Genomic DNA, 24,183 nt, shown 5'->3' with positions numbered 1-24,183 from the left:
CCACAGGATCCCAACTCGGTCCTCAACCCAATAACACCCCCTTATACAGAGGTAGCTGGGCATGAATAATTAATATTAAAAATACAGATTAAAAAGCGTATAACTCAATTTCATAATCGAGTCCTCTAGGGGCCAGGCTGTCTAGCATATAAATCCATTTGGATTCAACCCTGGACATTGCTTTAAGAAAATCTCCGCCCCTTGGGTTTTGCTGGACTATTTGGATTCCACAAAAACGGATCCCTCCACAGGATTTATTATGTTTTTCTAAAAAGTGGCGGGATAAAGGGTGACCTTTAAAACCCTTCTGGATATTGTCTAGTTGCTCCTTAATTCTGACCTTCAAAGGTCTTTTAGTTCGGCCCACATAGATTTTATTACAGGGGCACTGCAGTGTGTAGATTACTCCTGTCGTTTCGCAGGTGATGGAGTTTTTAATATAGAATTGCTTAGTGCCACTTGAGTCTGTAAATGTGGTTTGGACCAACTTCCCAATAGATGTGCGTTTGCAGCACGAACATCTGCCACATGGCTTGAAACCCCACTTACGGGGGTCTGATGGTTTTGCGGGTGCCCCTGTTCTAGAGAGGACTGGTTTCGTTGTTGGCGCTAGAAGGAGGCCCAAATTTTGCGCCTTAGTGTAAACAAATCTGAGGTTGTTAGGTAAAAAATCCCCAATGTTCTTGTCACATTGCAGAATGGGCCAATGTTTCTTGACTATATTCATGAATTTCTTGTGCCCTGAATGAAATTGTGTGACTATGGGTAAATCTTTTATTTGTGCTTGAATGTCTTGAGGATTATTTATTATTTTGGCTTTATGGACAAGACTCTCTCTTGATATATGACCAACTGCTTGTTGAGCCACATTGAGGGTTTGTGTTTTGTAACCTTTGGCTTCAAATTGTTTGGTGATATATGTAGACTCCTCATTATAATCCTTCAAGTCTGTGCAATTTCCGACCGGGGCACGCCAGAAGTTGGCGGTTCCTACTAGGCTCCTGCATCCCTCCAGCAGACCTGACTCGCACGGATCAAGACACGACTTCTATCCCCTGATCCCATGACCTTGGAGCACGGAGCCGGACTTCCAGCACTAGGAGGATCCGCGCTCACACCACCTTTTCGGCATCTAGTAAGTACACAATTACACCTGTTGTAAGCCTTTTATTTGCCAGTTATTGCCCTCATGCACAACCCCTAGTGCAACTGTAGACACACACTAGCGCAGGTGATTTACCATTGTTTTCTACTATCTTCATAACCCACAGGGTGATGCACAGACCCTGTTTCTATCACCAGTAGCTACGATTGTTGTCCCCTTTATTTCTCCCCGTCTTTCCGCCTACTCTCCACTTTCCGAGCGCCAGTGTATTGCTTTTTCTTTATTTATATAGCGCCAACATATTCCACAGCGCTTTACAGCTTAACAGTTTCAAACACAACAGTCATAAGTAACAATGTTAGCAATACAATAATTAAAGCAAAATAAGATGACCCTGCTCGTGAGAGCTTCCAATCTACAATGAGGTGGGGGAGATACAAAGTACAGGAGCTTATTTACAATGATGGTCCAGTCATCTTCAGGGGGTGAGGGATAAATGGAGATAGTGAATGGGCTACACACACACAAACATAAAATGACTTTGATTAGTGAATGTGATAGGCCGCTCTGGAATCAGCCCAGTACTACACAGGAGGACCTGGTCAATGACCTGAAGAGAACTGGGACTCAAATATTACCGTTAGTAACACACTACGCCGTCATAGATTAAAATTCTTAGAGAATGCTAAGTCCCCCTGCTCACGCCAGCACATGTCCAGGACTTTTTGAAGTACGCCAATGACCATCTGTATGGTCCAAAGGAAGCAACGGAGAAGGTCATCTGGTCAGATGACACCAAAATAGAATTCTTTTGCATCAATTCCACGCGTCATGTTTGGAGGAAGAAGGATGAGTGCAACCAAAAGAACACCATCCCAACCATGAAGCATGGTGGGGGAAACATCATACTTTGTGTTTGCTTTTTTGCAAAGGGGACTTAACGACTGCACAATATTGAAGGGAGGGTGGATGGGGTCATGTATTATGGGATTTTGGCCAACAACCTCCCTCCCTCAGCAAGAGCACTGAAGATTGGTCATGGCTGGGTCAACGGAGTGGCTCCGTAAGAAGCATTTCAAGCTCCTGGAGTGGTCCTGCCAGTCTCCAGACCTGAACCCAATACAAAATCTTTGGAGGGAGCTGAAACTCAATGTTGCCCAGCGACAGCTCCAAAACCTGAAAGATCTGGAAAAGATCTGTATGGAGGAGTGGGCCAAAATCCCTGCTGCAGTGTATGCAAACTTGGTCAAGGACTACAGGAAATGTCTGACCTCTGTAATTGCTAACAAAGGCTTCTTTACCAAATCTGAAGATCTGTTTTTCTATTGTATCAAATACTTATTTCAAGCAATAAAATGCTAATTAATTACGTAAAAATCACACAATGTGATTTTCTGGATTTTTTTTTAAACATTCTGTCTCTCACAGCTGAAGTGTATCTACAATAAAAAATATGGACTTCTATTCTTTGCAGGTCAGAAAACTTGCAAAATCGGCAGAGTATCAAATACTTATTTTCCCCACTGTATGACACTGAAATATCACTTTAAACTGTGGTAAATGGTTAGGTAAACAGCCTGATGTTTAAGTCAAGTGAACAGTGCACATTAGGTATATAGAACGCTGACTTTATTTTTTCATCTGACATGTGCATTAATTTACGATTAAGTGTTAAAATATCCTTCTTCCTGGGGTTGCACAGCCATGACTAATCTTAATAAATACAGGTATATCCATAGAATTAATCAGGATGAGAGAAGCGCTTTTTTATGTTTTTACATTATTTTGTCATGATGCATATTATAATAAAGATGGACTTTGATGATAATTTATTTTCTAATACTGTGAACAGACTTCAGCAAAAAAAATAAATAGCTGGAAAGAAACTGCACTTTTTCGATGGTTTAATACTCCTTTGATTGCACCTACCTTGACCGTCATTGATTCCTACAGACAACTTTTTGCAGCTTTATAGAAAATTATGCAACTATTTCACTATAGAGCAAAGTCCAGCTCACCATGGTTGACATCTCTGGATACTCGGAGCACGGAACCGCTGTGTCAGGGCGTAGAAGGATCAAGGAAGAAGGAAACATCCAGCTCAACGAGATAGTGAAAAAACGTGTCGTTCCTTTATTCACTTCAATAATATATGTGGAGGATAAAAACATCAGCAACAACAGGAATAAAAACAGTATCAACGCGTTTCTGGTGACAGAGCACCCTTAGTCATGACACGTTGATACTGTTTTTATTCCTGTTGTTGCTGATGTTTTTATCCTCCACATATATTATTGAAGTGAATAAAGGAACGACACGTTTTTTCACTATCTCGTTGAGCTGGATGTTTCCTTCTTCCTTTAACTATTTCACTATACCATGTGCGCAACACAAAAAAATGGGATATACAGACAAGACTTCATGACTTTCTTACCGTGCAACTACTAAAAACTGATCTATCTGTTTATCCGTAAGAGGGTTGCTTGCCTCCCAAACTTTTGTCTCAAGGAAAGCTTGGTCTCTACCATCTTCTACTCCTGCAGAAAATAAAATAATGCACAAAAATCAAGAAATGAAAAAACTAAAAAAAAAAGCACAAGTCATCTCTTACCATAGAGCTGTGTTCACAAGTAGAGTAAATGTTGCATTTTTTTTTCTGCTGCTTTTTTATGCGCACGAAAATCCACAATAACAATTTTCTGACTTTTTAGTTATTGCTGCATTTACCTTTTTATTTGATGCACATTTGAAGCAGTGTTGTTGTTTTTTTATAATACAGAAAGTCTTTGATTCTGCATTTAAAAATGCAACTGTATTTTTTATATGTGTTTTTTCATGCTGCTCACAGATGTCTATGTAGAGAAAAATGCACCAAAAAAAAGTAGTCTTCAGACGCATAGTGGGCAGGAGTTATCTTGAAATCACATCTACTTTGCCTCTAAAGTTAAATGCAGCAAAGCGCTCAGGATGTTATCTATCCTGTGGATAGACAATAACTTGATAAAAATAGGATTAAGCCGCTAAAGAGAACATGTCACTTGTTCAAAAATTGAGCTGAACCTTTGGAAAATCCCTGCGCTCCCCCGATTCTGCAGCTTTTGTCCGTTTTGTGCTGTCGCTCCATTTCAAAGATATTCACATATTCACATTCACATTTGCTGCTTTTGGAGCACAGTATGTGAAATCTCTGCTTGTAGTGCCACCGGGCGTTTCTTCAGAGTCTTCTCTGGGGGTGTGCGCTTTCGCCTCTCCTTCCCAGACACAGCCAATCACTGCACAGCAGATCAAGCACTCAGATGCTGTGAATGGTAGCATCTGAGTGGGAGGGATAAAAGAACACGCCTCCAGAGAAGACTTTGAAAAACAAAATCAAACACTGACTGCAAGAAGAGATTTCAAACACTGAACTCAAGAAGAAACAAATGTGAAGATCTCTAAAAAGGAGTGACGCATAGCAAAATGGAAAAGTCCGTGATAATCAGGGGAGCTCAGGGATATTTACAAGGTGCTTAAATCAATTTTTTTTTTTTGCAAAAGGGGCAGGTCCTCATGAAGTATAATTTAACTTCTTGAAACAGAATTAATTTGTATTTCATCAAGACCATTATAAATCTCCATAAAACAATGAGATAACGCGATTTTAGGTCAGTGGGCAGAGCTGTAACAAGCTTGCTTAAATCATCATTTCTGCCACTTATCAGATCCAGATCAATATCTATGACCATGTAAAACAAGTTGTAAAACTAGGCGAGATGTAAAATATCCTGTCTGCTGGATTCCCTAATTAATTGTTGTCAGGTACATCAACATGAATATGGCCACTGAATAAACACCGGCTACATTAAACATTAGAAACCAGAGAGTGCAACATAAGAAATGTAGCACACCCACAAATGTTCATGCATAGTCTTCCACCAATATACCTTCTTCTAGCAGGTCTGTGATGTCCGCTTGGTATCTGTTACCCACACGTATTTCGCCTTTATCGGCTAGAAGTGTTTTCTGCTGGGGATCATACACTAAGGAGTAAAAGAAGAAATCCTAGAAGCAGAAAAAAAAAAAAAAAAAGGAATGAGCATGGGGGGAAAAAAAAGCAAAAAAAAAAGCAAAACACAGGTTTGTTGCAGTTGCCACTCTCAGGAGGTGCAATCAATGGCTTGGCACATAGAGCATGGCAGATGTGGTTTACATACAGGGAATTTCTGTGCCAAGACTAAGCATAAAGGCTCGGCTAGGTGCACATTATACAAAGCAACACCATAAGCAGTCATTAAAAAAGCATTCAGAATCGACTAGCTGCCCCATACATGAAAAATACATACAATATATACACGTACATATATATGTACATGCATACATATATATATATACATATATACACATATATACACACACACATACATACATACATACACACACACACACACACTCTGTATGTTTAGTAAATCTATACTGAATGCTACTGTGAAAAAGAGTTAGTCGGGTGTGAAAAAAATATATACAAAAATAAAAATAGTGTTCAAAGTTTTTTTTTTTTTTTATCAATTAGCAAAATGAATAAACTACAGAGAAATCTAAATCCCATCACTACTTGGTGCGGCCGCCCTTTTCCTTCTTCTAGGTACTTGTCACTCACACACAGTTTTTGAATGAAATTAGCAGGACTTTGGAGAACGGACCATAGATCTGTGGATGTCACTTGTACAAATCCTTCTGTCTCATCATGTAATCGCAGACAGACTGGATGAGGTTGAGATCAGGGCTTGGAAGGCCATGTCATCACTTCCAGGACTCCTTGTTCTTCTTTAAAGGTACCGTCACATTAAGCGACGCTGCAGCGATAACGACAACGATGCCGATCGCTGCAGCGTCGCTGTTTGATCGCTGGAGAGCTGTCACACAGACCGCTCTCCAGCGATCAACGATGCCGAGGTCCCCTGGTAACCAGGGTAAACATCGGGTAACTAAGCGCAGGGCCGCGCTTAGTAACCCGATGTTTACCCTGGTTACCAGCGTAAAATGTAAAAAAAACAAACAGCACATACTTACATTCACGTCCCCCTGCGTCCACTTCCTGACTGACTGAGCGCCGTACAGTGAGAGCAGAGCGGTGACGTCACCGCTGTGCTGCTTTCACTTTCACTTTGCGGCGCTGAGTCAGAGGAGGAAGCAGACTGCAGGGGGACGCAATGTGAGTATGTGCTGTTTGTTTTTTTTACATTTTACGCTGGTAACCAGGGTAAACATCGGGTTACTAAGCGCGGCCCCGCGCTTAGTTACCCGATGTTTACCCTGGTTACCAGTGTAAAATATCGCTGGTATCGTTGCATTTGGTGTCAAACACAACGATACACAGCGATCAAACGACCAAATAAAGTTCTGGACTTTATTCAGCGACCAGCGACATCACAGCAGGATCCTGATCGCTGCTGCGTGTCAAACTAAACGATATCGCTAGCGAGGACGCTGCAACGTCACGGATCGCTAGCGATATCGTTATAAAGTCGTTTAGTGTGACGGTACCTTAAGGTGAAGACTGTTCTTAAGGCCGTTGGCTGGATGTTTGGGACCATTGTCCGGCTACAGAATAAATTTGAAGCCAATCAGCCGCCTACCTGATGGTATTACATGATGGATAAGTATCTGCTTGTATTTTCTCAGCATTGATGACACCAAAAATGGGCACAACTGAGGACTGTAGACACATTAGTCGGCCAAGGAGACATCTTGCTTACTTCACTTCAAAATTGGGAGTTGTTTAGCAGTATCATCAGCTCAGAACGGGCAGCAACCAGTGGAATCCTTCCAGGAAGTGATGATCCGGCCCCCACAGAGCCCTGATCTCCGCATCATCTAATCTGTCGGGGATCACATGAACAGAAGGATTTGTGCAAGGTACATCCTCAGATCTGTGGTTTGTTCTCCAAGATGTTTGAAGCCACTGGCGGACACAGGCAGAAAAGGCCCCTGTGCAATTACAATATATGGGCCCTTTGCAGTCTAACAGCTCCTCATAATGCACAATTCCACCTGCTTTGGAGAAGGAAAATGGGTCCCCTGACCTTTTCAGCTTCTGTGCAACCGCATAAGTTTCACCAATTATATATCCGCCCAAACAACCTCTCGCCAAATTCCTTCAAAAACTGTGTGCAAGTGTATCTAGAAGAGTTGTTGATTTTTGGAAGGCAATGGGCGGTCAAACCAAATATTGATGCGATTTAGATTTCTACTTTGTTAATTCACTTTGTATTTTGTTAATTGATAAAAATAAACCATTAACACCATTTTTAAAGAATTCTTTTTTTTTTTTTTTCACACCTGCCCTAAACCACTGCATAGAACTGTATGTTTTATTTAACTAATATACACACAAAATATGTAAAAATGTATCAATAAAAAAATGTTAAAAATTCCAAAACAGTTTGACATTTTTTAATTTTAACTTTGTTCTCCCGTTTTTTGTTTTTTTTTTGAAGGGGTGATGGAGGGGCACAAATTGAGATTAAATGCACTACCAAGGAAGATCAGGTCTCTACTTGTATTTTTAAAGTTTTATGTAAAGGAATTAAAAAAGAAAATCCTTTCTTTTCTTTGGTAATTTATCATTCTTAGTTGGACCAGACCAGTTTGTCACAAACTGTATTTAAAAGAGTCAGACAGAGCGGTCTAGGGAGAAAAATGAGCCCGTGACAGTGCGGATGGGGGGAGAAAAGAGTCAGGTTTTTTTATTATTATTTTACACTTTGAAGTTATCTGTATACAATTTTGAATTAACTTGTCGTTATGATATATGTATTAATTTATTAAACTTTTTCGCTGTGTGTAAAGGAAACTGGGAATCCACGAGCTATATAAACACAAGATTACTGTGGGATACGCATTGCCTAGAAAGGGGTTCCTATGGTGGCCAGTCGTCACAGCATCCACATCCACTGTCTGACGTATACTTCTATAGAGTATTGCCCGACAGCAGTAGTGTGCACACAGGCACATAAAACACTTGATACAATCTATGCTCTAACACATTAATAACATGTAGTAGAAATATACTGACATCACCAACCTCTCTTTCCAAGTAAGATTTCAAGGACTCAGTTTCATTTAACAAAGTAACACTGCATTTTCCCCTAAAAAAAAAAATCCAACATTTACAGAAAAATAAAACTTTTTGTTTTAAACACAAGACTAAAAATCTGTAATACATCGGGGCACGAAGTAGATGATGATCGATAGGTTCAAAGCACTCCTCCTCCCATCAAAGCTTTTATCCTCCCAATATATTGCAATCATCATATTATACAGAATTGTGGACTAACAATTGCTAATTTTGTCTTTCTACCCAGATAATTCTTCTCTTTTCTCTGCTCAATGTAGAAACAGGAAGTCTCTTGTCTCTGCATTTATTACCCCCTTTTCACCTCCTGACCCAGCTGCTCCCTCCTTCCCCTGCCTGGGACTTTTGCAGTGAATCATGACTTGTGTAGAAAAAATTAACCTCCTGTTACTATATAGAGCTTTAAAGGATTCAGATAGTCAGTTATTAATCATGTGATATCAGAGACCTAATGGAAAAGAGATTAATAACTGGGTAGAAAGGTAAAATGAGCAATATTAAGTATACAGTGCTATGTAATACGATGATTGCAGTATATTAATAGGATAAAAATATTGATGGAAGGAGTGCTTCGATGACATACCTGTCTATATGTTTAGGACCACTCCATGCACATGCATGGCGAGTGATCTTGAGATTTTAAGGACCCCTGACGAAGGCTCAGCCAAAAAGCGCATCGGGGTGGGCACATGTCCACTCAGGGATTGAATTGCGCTGCTCCACTGATCTGCTCAGGTATTTATACTACATCTTTACCTAGCTGTACATTATTTTCTGCAAATTTGTATTCAGCAGGCAATCTTTGAGACTCCTTAGTCCATATGGGATGATACAATCACAATGGGCATATATTAACATTACACATATTGTGATCCTATTGATTAATGCCCTATAAGTACAGCCTGCACCAATACTCTATAGTAGGTGATAAGTTATAATCTCATAGGCCGCACAGGATGTTTCTACTGTTATCTAGCAGATCCTCTATGATATTCACAGTGTGATGTATTCCTTGATTAGGATATTCTGTGAGCAGTATACCGATTCTATGTTGGACATGTGCCCTTTTACAATATATGCATTTTGTCTGTCCCCCTGTTCCCTGAGGCCATGTTCACACGCTGCGGTTTTTACCGCGGAACCGCCGCGATTTTGATGCTGCGGGTCCGCAGCAGTTTCCATAGCGTTTCCATTAACATGTAAACCCTATGGAAACCGCAAACCGCAGTGCACATGCTGCGGGAAAAAACGCGCAGAAACGCAGCGGTTTACAACCCGCAGCATGTCACTTCTTTGTGCAGAATCGCTGCGATTCTGCACCCATAGGAATGCATTGAACCGCTTACTTCCCGCATGGGGCTGTGCCCACGTTGCGGGAAGTAAGCGGTTAATGTGCGGGTGGTACCCGGGGTGGAGGAGAGGAGACTCTCCTCCAGGCCCTGGGAACCATAAAATAGTGTAAAAAAAAGAATTAAAATAAAAAATGAAGCTATACTCACCTCTCAGCGCTGCACGCGGCCGTCCGGTCTCAGTTGCTGTGCCGAACAGGACCTGTGGTGACGTCGCGGTCACATGACCGTGATGACGCCGCGGTCACATGACCGTGACGTCACGAAGGTCCTTGTCGGCACAGCCGCTTGCAGCGCCGGGGAGATCGCGACGTCAGAGGGTGAGTATAGCCAATTTTTATTATTTTTTACATTACTATTGATGCTGCATATTGCTGCATATGCAGCATCAATAGTACAGCAGTAATCCCGCAGCGGAAACCGCGGAACAAACCGCGATAAATCTGCAGGGATAACCACAGCGGTTTTGCCCTGCAGATTTTCAATTCCGCTGCGGGATTAACCCGTGTGAACATGGCCTTATACTCTATGATTTTTCAATAACTGTTTCTAAATTTACTTCTGTTGGGATATTGATTGTTCTTCCATTGTGTTCTGCTGGCAATTTAGCGATCAATCCCTTCTAACTAAGTCCTATATAATGATTGTTATATTATACCCTAGTTATTACTACATTATGTATTAAAACATGCATCTTTTTTTCTACAAATGATTTATGCCATTATAAACGTACATAATGAGTTTAACCCCTTAGTGATGGAGCCAAATTTTTGAAATCTGACCAGTGTCACTTTATGTGGTAATAACTCTGCAACGCTTCAACAAATCCCAGTGATTTTGAGATTGTTTTTTCGTGACACATTATACTTTATGATAATGGTAAATTTAGGTCAATATGTTTTGTGTTTATTTATAAAAAATATCACAAATTTGAGAAAAATGTTAAAAAATTAGCAATTTTCAAACTTTGAATGATTATTCCTTTAATCCAGATAGTCATACCACATAAAAACATTAATAAATAACATTTCCCACATGTCTGCTTTACATCAGCACCATTTGTAAAACATTATTTTATTTTGTTAGCCTTTTAGGAGGTTTAAAAATGTAGCAGTAATTTTTCATTTTTTCAAGGAAATGTACAACATTTATTTTTTTAGGGAACTATCCATGTTTGAAGTGACTCTGGGGGTCTCATATATTGGGAAACCCCCAAAAGTTATACCATTTTAAAAACAGCACCCCCTGACATATTGAAAACTGCTGTCAGGTAGTTTATTAACCCTTCAGGTGCTTTACAGGAATTAATGCAAAGTGGCATGACAGAAGTGAAAATGTGTATTTTTACCACCTAAATGTCGGTAACTTCTGAACAGATTACTACAGCCGTCTGACTCTAAGGCCACTATTTGGTCGTGAATTGCCACGGCAAACATCAGGACCACACAATCATGATCTGAGGGCACCAACTGGGATAAAGAGGAAGCCCCCACACTCTGTTAACCATTTATAATGATGTAGTCATTATTGACAGCAGCATCTAAGGGGTTAAACAGATTTGGACGGTGCCAACACAGATGTGGTTAATGTAGCAAGTTGTCAGCTATAGTGTACAGCTGACAGCTGCTGGATTGTCACCTGTATGAGGGGGCTATTCTCTTATATCTCAGGTCAGTTAAAAGATGTATTGGCTGTCATTAAGGGGTTAAAGAGTTTTCCAGGGTCACAGATTATTAACGAATTGCAAAGCGTCGCTGTCCGTTTTTTCGACGGACACAAAAAACGTTACTATGTCTGTTGTCTCTGGCCGCAGAAAAAACAATTTTCAACGGATCCGGCAAAAAACGGATGAAATGTGAAGCCATCCGTCGCAATCCTTCGTTAATACAAGTCTATGAGAAAACACGGATCCGGTGGCAACTTTTGCCGGATCCGTTTTTTTTTTTTTCAGAATTCGCCGGACTGTGACTGATAGCAAAAAACTGATGTCTGAAAGAGGCCTTAGGAAGGAGAAACTAAGAAAGCAAAGATTTATCCATCTTGATACTGTACAGGAGTCTCAGGATGGTGCTTTGCAGGTGGAGTGGGCATGCACTGGGGTGGGAGTGTGTGAGCTGTGGGAGAGATACAGCTCTGCCTCATGGGAAATGTAGCCAAATGGAGAGGAAGAGCTGGCAGGTAGGTCAGGGTGTAAAGGCCCCGTCTCACATAGCGATTTACCAACGATCACGACCAGCGATACCACCTGGCCGTGATCGTTGGTAAGTCGCTGTGTGGTCGCTGGGGAGCTGTCACACAGACCGCTCTCCAGCGACCAACGATCAGGGGAACGACTTCGGCATCGTTGAAACTGTCTTCAACGATGCCGAAGTCCCCCTGCAGCACCCGGGTAAACAGGGTAAACATCGGGTTACTAAGCGCAGGGCCGCGCTTAGTAACCCGATGTTTACCCTGGTTACCAAAAAAAAAAAAAACAATACATACTCGCCTTTCGGTGTCCGTAACATCCCCCGGCGTCTGCTTCCTGCTCTGACTGAGCCGCCGTAGAGTGAGAGCAGAGCGCAGCGGTGACGTCACTGCTGTGCTGTTCTCTCACTGTACTCACTGTACTCACTCACTCAGAGCAGGAAGCAGACGCCGGGGGACGTTACGGACACCGGAATGTAAGTATGTACTGTTTGGTTTTTTTTACATTTACGCTGGTAACCAGGGTAAACATCGGGTTACTAAGCGCGGCCCTGCGCTTAGTAACCCGATGTTTACCCTGGTTACCAGTGAAGACATCGCTGGATCGGTGTCACACACACCGATTCAGCGATGTCAGCGGGACCTCAACGACCAAAAAAAGGTCCAGGCCATTCCGACACGACCAGCGATCTCGCAGCAGGGGCCTGATCGCTGGTACGTGTCACACATAGCGAGATCGCTACTGAGGTCGCTGCTGCGTCACAAAACTAGTGACTCAGCAGCGATCTCGCTAGCGATCTCGTTATGTGAGACGGGGCCTTAAGCAATAACAGACACCAGATGCCTGTAGGGGCTGAAGCAGAGATAAAAAAGGAAAAAAAAGATAACAGGAGAGTTTGGTGACTCATTACAGAAACAGACAAATGTGTTTTGTTTTCTCTCTGTGGGGGGAAAAAAATGCTTCTGCTAGGGAAAGATGTGAAACCAAAGGAGGCCCACAATCACTTCTGTCTTGTTTTGCAGCCCACTTGTTTTGCCCCCAGCTCTGCCAGTCAAAGAGAAAAATTAACACACTAAAGGTATTGTCAAGTAAATAAATGGCCATTATTCACCTTATGTGTGTAGCTGGTAAGGACTCAAGCTGTCTAGATAGGAACAGCTCTCTGTGCCGTAATTGATGCTTTGATTTTTCAGGTAAATCCACCATTTCGGGATTTTCCATTTCTTCTTCCATTTCTCCTAGAAAAAAAATGTCACCTTTGTGATAAGGCTACTACTGCCCTATTAACACATACAAGGACTTAGCTGGAGGAAGCTCAATACTTAGGGCAAGCTTTCACATCAACCTTGATCAATTCCGACACTCTACTAAAGGTACCTTCACACTAAACGACTTTGCAACGATAACGATAGCGATCTGTGACGTTGCAGCGTCCTGGATAGCAATATCGTTGTGTTTGACAGGCAGCAGCGATCTGGATCCTGCTGTGATGTCGCTGGTCGTTGCTGAAAGTTCAGAACTTTATTTGGTCGTCAGATCGGCGTGTATCGTTGTGTTTGACAGCAAAAGCAACGATGCCAGCAATGTTTTACAATGGTAACCAGGGTAAATATCGGGTTACTAAGCGAAGGGCCGCGCTTAGTAACCCGATGTTTACCCTGGTTACCATTGTAAATGTAAAAAAAAACAAACAGTACATACTCACATTCCGGTGTCTGTCACACGTCCCTCGCCGTCTGCTTCCCGCACTGACTGTGAGTGCCGGCCGTAAAGTTAAAGCAGAGCGCAGCGGTGACGTCACCGCTGTGCTGTGCTTTACGGCCGGCACTCACAGTCAGTGCGGGAAGCAGACGGCGAGGGACGTGTGACAGACACCGGAATGTGAGTATGTACTGTTTGTTTTTTTTTACATTTACAATGGTAACCAGGGTAAACATCGGGTTACTAAGCGCGGCCCTGCGCTTAGTAACCAGATGTTTACCCTGGTTACCCGGGGACCTCGGCATCGTTGGTCGCTGGAGAGCTGTCTGTGTGACAGCTCCCCAGCGACCACACAACGACTTACCAACGATCACGGCCAGGTCGTATCGCTGGTTGTGATCGTTGGTAAATCGTTTAGTGTGAAGGTACCTTTAGTCATAGGATTGTAACAACGAAATGGTCAACACTCCCAGGTCTGACTGACCCAGACAGCATCTGATAGACCACAGTGGGGTTCAAAAGGATTCTTGATGATTACGGTTAGACCCACTGTGGTGGGATCGGCTGACCACAAAGTGGGTATGAGGACCTACTGAATTCTTCCCCTTTGGGGGAAAAGAGGCTGGGATATACTAAATTCTAAATATCGCCTACTCCCCTTTCTCCGATGAAAACAATCTCGCACACGGTCGAGTTGAGCATGCATGTGTATGGCGCAGGAGTCGCGATAGCTGTCAGCCAAATAAGGCTTCTGACAACAGCTAGGGCCGGTTTCACACGTCTGTAAGACTAGGTTCACACTGCGTTAACAGCAGCCCATTCAACACATGCGTTAACAGGCTGCTGTTAACACAAGTGCCGATATGTCATCGCGCTAGTGCAGATAGAGCTAGCAGATACTCTATCTGCGCTAATAGTGACAGACCCGGAAACGCAGCAGCCCGCGTCCCAGGGTCCATCACTCAATGACAGCACATCGCTAGCGCACGCCCATTGTGGGCGTGCGCTAGCGATGCATCCGACATAGGACTTAATGGCGGCTTTAACGGACTGCGCTACAATGTAGTCCGTCTAACGGACTGCCTATAACGCAATGTGAACCCAGCCTAATGCAAATTATGGGCCGGAAATTGGTTCTCTTGACATGAACTCAACAGTATTATATATGCCTTTATAGCAAGACCAACCACCAGAACTCTGGACCAACTCCAAAGGAATTACTTGCAAGGATATAAATTTAAAATTGTACTTTATTTGCAGCAGTTACAATATACATTGTGTGCACGTTTGAGGACAGACAAAATACTAGCAACCATACATAAAATCACTAATATATAAAAACCTAGATAGGCATAAGGGGCACCCTGAAAGGATATAGATAATATACTGGTCTCCTGTGAAACTAAATATAATTGAAAAAACTCCACACATGACCCCAAACATATGGGGGGTAAACTAGAAAATCAAATATTTTAGCTTAAACGTGACCAAGTACATCAGGCAACAAAAACCTGTGTGAAGCAACAATGTGCAAAGTGCAATACAATACACGTTTCTGATTGAGGAAAGATTTTCAATCCGAAACGCGCGTCGGGGTGTGCGCATTGTTTGGACCAGGTGGCACCCGAAAAGGTACAGGATCTCCTATTTAACCCCTTCATTTTTTGTATTGCACATTGCACTATGCACATTGTTGCTTCACACAGGTTTTCGTTGCCTGATGTACTTGGTCACGTTTAAATGTGATTTTCTAGTCTACCCCCCCATATGTCATGTGTGGAGTTTTTTCAATTATATTTAGTTTCACAGGAGACCAGTATATTATCTATATCCTTTCAGGGTGCCCCTTATGCCTATCTAGGTTTTTAAATACACAGTATTAGTGATTTTATGTATGGTTGCTAGTATTTTTTCTGTCCTCAAACGTGCACACAATGTATATTGTAAGTGCTGCAAATAAAGTACAATTTTAAATTTATATCCTTGCAAGTAATTCCTTTGGAGTTGGTCCAGAGTACTGGTGGTTGGTCTTGCTATATTTGTTGAGTGGTTTCCACTCTCCTCCTTTTGTTGCACTGGGGTTGGATAAATGGTTTCCTATTTGTTCACTTAGAAACAAATTTATTTCTATATTGATTATTTTGGAATTTATTGGTCCCCTAAGGTGCTAACATTTTTGCTTATTATATATGCCTTGAAATTAGACAGGATAAAGTAAAAAATCCTGTCTAATTTGGTAATTAAAGTTCTGGCCTTCATTGAGAGGAAGGCTGAAGACTGGTTCTCCACTGTCTCACTATTTTGACTGCTGTGAGACTTCCCGCTTGTGAGCTGGAAGATATCATTGTGTGGGGAGAGACTGGGAGTATTCCAGATGCTATGGATAACTTAAAATTTAGTTATGTAAGAAGAGATTCAAGATGGATTTCTGTGTGTTACTGAGCAGCAGGGATAAGCCTGGAGGAAGCAGCAGCGGTAAACCTGTACTTACTTGCATGCTTGTCTGCTAAAGAAATTAGGGTGCTGGATATATCTCGCCTTCTGTAGAAGCAGACAACCTTTGCTTCGACATTTCCATTTGCAGTCTGCAGAGCAAAAAAAAAAAATCAGATCCAGGAAATTTACATATGGTAGAAATTATACTTTTTTGAAAAATACAAAAAGGTGTGACGTCAGTATACTCCACAATGCAAATCAATCTTGCATGTAATAACACCCTGCTAAGGATTGCAATACTCTGCAGGAAATCAGAGGTGAATGGTCTCATAGGTAATGAGCGCAGCGCTTGCAAAGGTCTTTTCTATAGGGTCTGCAAGCATGAAGGTGGCTGGATTGCATGATGTAGCCCATTTCAGTGCCCCTGTGCTCCTGCAATGCTGTAGAAGCAAAGCGGTCTCTGCTCACGTCTGTACTGCTGGTCCAAACTTTCAGTCAAAAGAAGTGCACCACTTCCAGGGGAGGAAGGAAGCCGGGAGGCAGGGGAGCGGTGTGCTCAAGAAGAGGAAAGATGCGGCAACACTATTAAGGGGGTTGTCCACTGTTTATGCCATCATTTCTTAAATGCTAAATTCCCCCATTTAAAATAAAAACAACATATGTTGGTGCTCACTCTTCCCTCAAACAAAAATTAGGACATCTGCTGGATGTATAAGCACTGCACCCTGTTATGCCAATGTAACCAGAGCGCCAGAGACCTGGTGTAGACATCACTGGGATGGCACAGGTGTGGCAGGCAAGTAGATGTTACTTTTATTTTCATTGGGGAAACACATTAGCCCCTTTAAAGGCGATGTTCACATGTGGCAGATAAGCTGCAATAGTCCATTTGGATTTGCAGGCAAAAAAATCTGCAGTGAACAGCAGTTGCATCAAAGTGAATAAGATTTCACTAAGTTTCATCTCCACGAGGGGGAAAATGATGCAGCAAATACACATGAAAATATGCATGCATCACAGATTTGCAGAAAAATTTACAGCAGAAAATTTGCACATGTGAACATACCCTTAAAGGCTATCCATTAGGAGCAGCTTTTTACTATGTAATCTGATGCCAGCCTGAGGTAGGGGTTAAAACACTAAATTTACTGATGTGCCACTTATCAAGTAGTGTGCGGATTACTTACACTGAAGGTTTTAATCACCAGATTATCATTCCTGTGCCTAGCTGGCAAGTGAGCCCTGGTATGGCGCCGCCCCTTCCTGTGATAGGCAGCTCACTGTCTATAGACTATGTACATAAGGAGTCTGGATTGGTGGGGTTCGCTTTCTCAGCTCTGCAGCATTCTACATCTAAAAACTTTGTCAGAACTGCTGCACCCAGTAAACTGACACATCACTCGAATCAGGGTCTCTGCCCCTACATCATGCTGCTCTTAGATGAGGCAACAAAATCCTGGTGACAGATTCCCTTTAAAGTGAATCTGAGATTATCAATTCTAATCTTCATTAAATGGGGTTTTCTCCTTTTTCTTTAGGAGTGCACTGATTCCCAGGTTCCTGGCTCATGGTGGAGATATTCGCCTTTAGTTTGTTGACAGTTAAAACCAGTGGCATGCTTGCGCTCCTAGTCAGACTAAGAGCTCTCCCAGTCTGCCAGCAGAATCGGGGAGGCCAGCTTTGGCTCTGTATCTTGTGAGAAGCACAGGCACTGAAGATAGTCAGATTTAGACAGATTTGAGAAGCTCTGAAAGCACAGAACCTAGAAAAGGTGTGAACTCCTTGCCTCAGTGACGGGATACTCAGACTACAGTGGTGGCTGGTGACCTAGGTAAAAAGCTGTACACTAGTGTAAAATTAAAAATCTCTCCATTCTTGAGAACATGCAGGATTTTTATTATGAAAATAGATTGGTAAATTTCTTATTTTTGCAATTTTAACCATTTAATAAATAACTTGAGACAAATCCTTTAAAAACAGGGGTGTTAATGCTGGTGTGGACCTGTGAAAATTTGTTTATGGTTGACTTTAAAGGGCCACAGACTGCCAAAGGCCTGGATAGTAGGGCCCAAGAGAGCTGTCCCTGGGCAGCGGGGCCCAAGAGAGCTGTCCCTGGGCAGCGGGGCCCAAGAGAGCTGTCCCGGGGCAGCGGGGTCCAAGAGAGCTGTCCCGGGGCAGCGGGGTCCAAGAGAGCTGTCCCGGGGCAGCGGGGTCCAAGAGAGCTGTCCCGGGGCAGCGGGGCCCAAGAGAGCTGTCCCGGGGCAGTGGGGCCCAAGAGAGCTGTCCCGGGGCAGTGGGGCCCAAGAGAGCTGTGCTTGGGGAAATAAAGCTAAAAGAGCGGTCTCTGGATAATGGGGCCAAGACAGCTGTCCCTGGGTAGTAGGGCCAAGACAGCTGTCCCTGGGTAGTAGGGCCAAGACAGCTGTCCCAGGGTAGTAGGGCCAAGACAGCGGTCCCTGGGTAGTAGGGCCAAGACAGCTGTCCCTGGGTAGTAGGGCCAAGACAGCTGTCCCTGGGTAGTAGGGCTAGGAGAGCTGTCCCTGGGTAGCAGGGTTAAGAAAGCCATCCCTGGGTAGCAGGGCTAGGACAGCCGTCCCTGGGGAGTAGGGCTAGGACAGCCGTCCCTGGGGAGTAGGGCTAGGACAGCCGTCCCTGGGGAGTAGGGCTAGGACAGCCGTCCCTGGGGAGTAGGGCTAGGACAGCCGTCCCTGGGGAGTAGGGCTAGGACAGCCGTCCCTGGGGAGTAGGGCTAGGACAGCCGTCCCTGGGGAGTAGGGCTAGGACAGCCGTCCCTGGGGAGTAGGGCTAAGAGCCGTCCCTGAATAGCAGGGTTAAGAAAGCTGTCCCTGGGTAGCAGGGCTAAGACAGGTGTCCCTGGGTAGTAGGGCTAAGACAGGTGTCCCTGGGTAGTAGGGCTAAGACAGGTGTCCCTGGGTAGTAGGGCTAAGACAGGTGTCCCTGGGTAGTAGGGCTAAGACAGGTGTCCCTGGGTAGTAGGGCTAAAACAGGTGTCCCTGGGTAGTAGGGCTAAGACAGCTGTCCCTGGGTAGTAGGACTAAGAGAGCTGTGCCATGCATCAGAGTCCAAGATGGACTGCTTCCTATGCTAAGTACTGGCTGCTCCAATTATAAAATGCAACCACATAAAAGTGCTGGCTGACTGCGTTCACCATTTGTGTAGGCTGACTGCGTTTATGGCATGTACTGTTTACTCACAAAGATGGCAGCTGCTCTTAAGGCCCCGTCTCACTAAGCGATTTACCAACGATCACGACCAGCGATACGACCTGGCCGTGATCGTTGGTAAGTCGCTGTGTGGTCGCTGGGGAGCTGTCACACAGACCGCTCTCCAGCGACCAACGATCAGGGGAACGACTTCGGCATCGTTGAAACTGTCTTCAACGATGCCGAAGTCCCCCTGCAGCACCCGGGTAACCAGGGTAAACATCGGGTTACTAAGCGCAGGGCCGCGCTTAGTAACCCGATGTTTACCCTGGTTACCAAAAAAAACAAACAGTACATACTCGCCTTTCGGTGTCCAGGTCCCTGGCCGTCTGCTTCCTGCTCTGACTGAGCCGCCGTACAGTGAGAGCAGAGCGCAGCGGTGACGTCACTGCTGTGCTCTCACTTCTCACTGTACGGCCGGCAGTCAGTGAGAGCAGGAAGCAGACGGCCAGGGACCTGGACACCGAAAGGCGAGTATGTACTGTTTGTTTTTTTTTACATTTACGCTGGTAACCAGGGTAAACATCGGGTTACTAAGCGCGGCCCTGCGCTTAGTAACCCGATGTTTACCCTGGTTACCAGTGAAGACATCGCTGGATCGGTGTCACACACACCGATTCAGCGATGTCAGCGGGACCTCAACGACCAAAAAAAGGTCCAGGCCATTCCGACACGACCAGCGATCTCGCAGCAGGGGCCTGATCGCTGGTACGTGTCACACATAGCGAGATCGCTATGGAGGTCGCTGTTGCGTCACAAAACTAGTGACTCAGCAGCGATCTCGCTAGCGATCTCGCTATGTGAGACGGGGCCTTTAGTGCTATCAAAGACTGCAACAGCCTCCTGGGCGGCTGCCATCTTCAACACTGCTCCAAACAGCATTTCACTTTCCCATTATGGAGAGCTGGACGGAGCAGTGTTGAACTGTATCCTGTTCTTTTGGGCCGCATAGAATGACATGGCGGGCTGGATTCAGCCTGCGGGCCTTGAGTCTAACACCTATACTTTAAAGCGTAATTAAATTTTATTTTTTTGTACAGCTTGGAAATTTATGAAGCATTGCAAATCACTTTGTTAGAGGATTTGTATCCTTTCTGTAAAAAGAATGCATTTTCAAAACTGCTGCTTTTCCCCAGTCCATTTTCCTGACCTTAGCTGCACGGATATCAGAAGGTACTCATTTGGAGTACAGATGATGGCAGTGATGGGTCAGTACCTATGTCTCATCAGCTACATATGTTTTATTGAACATACGATTTACAAAAACTATTTGTAAAAAAATTGTACAACAAAAGATAATCAAAGCTGATGAGTATGGTTAGTGTAAACATGATACAAATCTGATGTTTAGATAAACAAGGGATTAATACCATATGGTAAATACCAGAGGTAAGTATAGAGGTGTAGAAAAGGAGATTTTTGTGTACTCACCGTAAAATCTTTTTCTCCGAGTCAATCATTGGGGGACACAGGACGAATGGGTGTTATGCTGCTGCCACTAGGAGGACACTAAGTTAAACACACACAAAAGATTAACTCCTCCCCTGCAGTATACACCCACGGGCTGGACAATCCAGAGCCAGTTCGGTAACAAAGCAGTAGGAGTAAACCAGTTAAAAACAGTAAACATGTTATAGTCAAAACACGGACTGAAGAGAATAACCGAGCCAACTAGGCTAACAGGGAGGGTGCTGTGTCCCCCAATGATTGACTCGGAGAAAAAGATTTTACGGTGAGTACACAAAAATCTCCTTTTCTCCTACGTATCATTGGGGGACACAGGACGAATGGGACGTCCCAAAGCAGTCCCTGGGAGGGTAACAAGAAGTTATAAATGCTGTGCGTGCCTACGAGCTACAGATGAGACACTGCCGCTTGTAGGATTCGCCTACCGACGGACGCGTCTGCCGAAGCCTGAGAGTGCACATGGTAGTGCTTCGTGAATGTATGCAAGCTGGACCATGTAGCAGCCTTGCAGACCTGTGCAGCCGATGCCTGGTGCCGGATGGCCCAGGACGCGCCGACTGACCGGGTAGAATGAGCCTTGATCCCCGGAGGTGCGGCGTGACCCTTGACACGGTAGGACTCTTGGATGGCGGAACGAATCCACTTGGCAATGGAGGCCTTGGAAGCGGGCAGACCCTTCCGTGGCCCCTCCGGAAGAACGAACAAGGCGTCTGACCTACGGAGAGACGCCGTTCTGGAGACGTAACGTTTGAGACCCCTCACTAAGTCCAAAGTGTGGAGAGCCCTTTCCGTGCGGTGGGAAGGAGCAGGGCACAGTGAGGGAAGGACAATTTCTTCATTAAGATGGAAAGAGGAAACGACCTTCGGAAGAAAAGTCGGACATGTCCGCAGAACTACCTTGTCCTGGTGGAAAACGAGGAAAGGCGGTTGGCACGACAGAGCTGCCAGCTCAGAGACACGTCTAATAGACGTGACAGCCACGAGGAAGGCGACCTTCCACGACAAGAACAGCAAGGACACCTCATGCAAGGGCTCAAAGGGGGGCTCTTGAAGAGCACAGAGGACCAGATTCAGGTCCCATGGTTCCAAGGGCATTTTGTAAGGCGGAACCATATGAGAAACTCCCTGGATGAAGGTTTTGACTTGCAGTCTGTTTGCAATCCTTCTCTGGAAAAGAACCGAGAGAGCAGAAATTTGGCCCTTAAGAGAGCTAAGGGCAAGGCCCAAGTCTACGCCTGATTGAAGGAATTCCAAAATGTGAGGAATAGAAAAACGGAGGGGAGAACGTCTCCGATCCCTGCACCAGGCGAAGTATGCCTTCCAGGCGCGGTGGTAGATGCGCATGGAAGAAGGCTTGCGTGCGCGGAGCATGGTAGATATAACCGTCTGGGGCAGCCCCTTCTGCCTCAGTACCCAGGACTCAACGGCCACGCCGTTAAACACAGGGCCTCTGAGTTCGGGTGGTAAATGGGCCCTTGAGACAGGAGGTCTGCGCGGCTCGGCAGCCTCCAAGGTACGTCTGAGACCAATTGTACCATTTCGGCGTACCATGTCCTGCGTGGCCAGTCCGGAGCGATGAGAATTACTGGAATCCGTTCTGCCTTGATCTTCCTGATCACCTTCGCCAGAAGGGGAATTGGAGGAAAGATGTATGGGAGTCTGAAACCCTGCCATGAGAGGACGAGAGCGTCGGCTCCAAGGGCTGAGGGGTCGTGAGACCTGGCCACGAAAACGGGAACCTGGCAATTGAGGCGAGATGCCATTAGATCCACGTCCGGAGTCCCCCATCGAGAACATATCTGGTGAAAGACTGCGGGATGGAGAGACCACTCTCCGGGATCGAGACTGTGGCGACTGAGAAAGTCCGCTTCCCAGTTTTCCACGCCTGGGATGTAAACTGCTGAGTGTATGGAGTGGTTGGTCTCGGCCCAGCGGAGAATGAGCGTTACCTCGGCCATGGCCGCTTTGCTGCGAGTGCCCCCTTGGCGGTTGATATAGGCTACCGCAGTGGCGTTGTCGGACTGGACTCTGACCGCGCGGCCGGAAAGGAACGGATGAAACTGGCGGAGAGCCAGTCTGATTGCCCGAATCTCTAAGATGTTGATGGGCAGCTGGGATTCCTGCAGGGACCAGCGACCCTGAGTCGAGTGGCGTTGGAACACTGCACCCCATCCGAAGAGACTGGCGTCCGTCGTGACAACCAGCCAGTGCACCGGAAGGAAAGACTTCCCCCGAGTCAGGGAGGACCTCTTGGTCCACCACTTGAGAGACTGCCTGATTGGGCGAGAGAACAGGAGACGGCGGTCGAGCGAGGCGGGATTCCTGTCCCATACTGCTAGAAGGGCGTGCTGTAGGGGATGGAGGTGAAAAACAGCAAAAGGCACTGCCTCCATCGCCGCCACCATCCTGCCGAGTACCCTCATGGAGAAGCGTAGGGAGTGAGGGCGAGGTTGGATAAGCTTTCGGACTTCTCTCTGTAGAGTGGAAACCTTTTCCGGAGGTAGGAGTACTAGACCCTGAGAGGAGTCTAGGATCATTCCCAGGTAGGATATGGTTTGAGCCGGGACCAGGGAAGATTTTTTGAAGTTGATTTTCTAACCCAGGCGCAAAAAGGTATTTATGGTGACGTCTACTGCTTCTGAGCAGGATCGAAAAGAGGAGCCCTTTATGAGAATGTCGTCCAAGTAGGGCAACACCACTATGCCTCGAGCATGGAGAATGGCCACGGCAGCTGCCATGACCTTGGTAAACACCCGAGGAGCGGTGGCCAGCCCGAAGGGTAGGGCGACAAACTGAAAATGGTGCCCCTGGACCGCGAAGCGGAGGAAGCGCTGATGAGACGGTAGGATGGGAATGTGCAGGTAAGCGTCTTGAACATCTAGAGATGCAAGGAACTCGCCCTCTTCCAGAGAGGCAATTACCGAGCGGAGGGACTCCATGCGGAATTGACGTACGCGAACGTACTTGTTGAGAAGCTTGAGGTCTAATATTGGACGTACTGATCCGTCCTTCTTTGGTACGATGAAAAGATTGGAATAGAAACCTTGGTACCTCTCGTTCTGAGGTACCGGGATGATGACCCCGTCTTCCCATAGCGACTTTATGGCCTGGAAATACTGACGGACCCTTGCTCTGGGAGGAGGGGACTGGAAGAAACGAGATGGGGGACGAGAGACAAACTCTATCTTGTAACCGAAGGACACTAGGTCGCGGACCCACCGGTCGGGAACTACCGAGAGCCACGCGTCCCGAAAAAAAGAGTAGGCGGCCGCCAACTCTGTCGGTGTCCTTCGGCATTTGCCAAAAGTCATTGAGGTGGAGACCTGTTAGGTCTGGGCCCTCGGGATCCCTGTTGTCTGGGTCTGCCTCTCCAGGAGGGAGAAGGTTTGTAAGACGGCTGGGAGGCTCTGTCCTTGCGCTGACCTCTCCCGACGCCGGGTGTCGCGGAGGAGGGATTGGACCAATTGGAGCTAAAACGGAAATATCGGCCTCGGCCCTGTTGGTTGCGAAAGGGCCGAAAAGTTCGTTGCTGGGGAAGGAATTTGCTCTTTCCTCCTGTGGAGTCTGCGATTATTTTGTCTAGTTTGTCCCCAAAAAGG

General features: G+C 45.2%; 1 protein-coding gene across 13 annotated transcripts in view; it reads right to left on the bottom strand.

Annotated features, from left to right (window-relative positions):
* The window catches only part of MTA1 (metastasis associated 1), a 185,207-nt gene that overhangs the window by 85,471 nt on the left and 75,553 nt on the right, over positions 1-24,183 (bottom strand). For 7 of the 13 annotated variants that reach the window (XM_077260684.1, XM_077260689.1, XM_077260687.1 and 4 more), the window contains exons 3-7: positions 15,949-16,042; positions 12,868-12,994; positions 8,160-8,232; positions 5,029-5,146; positions 3,540-3,642 (exon numbers count right to left, since the gene is read on the bottom strand). In XM_077260684.1, coding sequence (XP_077116799.1) covers positions 3,540-3,642; positions 5,029-5,146; positions 8,160-8,232; positions 12,868-12,994; positions 15,949-16,042 — 515 coding nt within the window. The remainder of the gene's footprint in view (positions 1-3,539; positions 3,643-5,028; positions 5,147-8,159; positions 8,233-12,867; positions 12,995-15,948; positions 16,043-24,183) is intronic. The other 6 variants (XM_077260691.1, XM_077260688.1, XM_077260695.1 and 3 more) reach the window with 1 other exon arrangement.

This window comes from Ranitomeya variabilis, chromosome 1, assembly GCF_051348905.1.
Source record: "Ranitomeya variabilis isolate aRanVar5 chromosome 1, aRanVar5.hap1, whole genome shotgun sequence".
NCBI classification, from domain to species: Eukaryota; Metazoa; Chordata; class Amphibia; order Anura; family Dendrobatidae; genus Ranitomeya; species Ranitomeya variabilis.
Note: the sequence above shows the minus strand (reverse complement) of the source record. Positions and strands in the feature narration are given on the sequence as shown.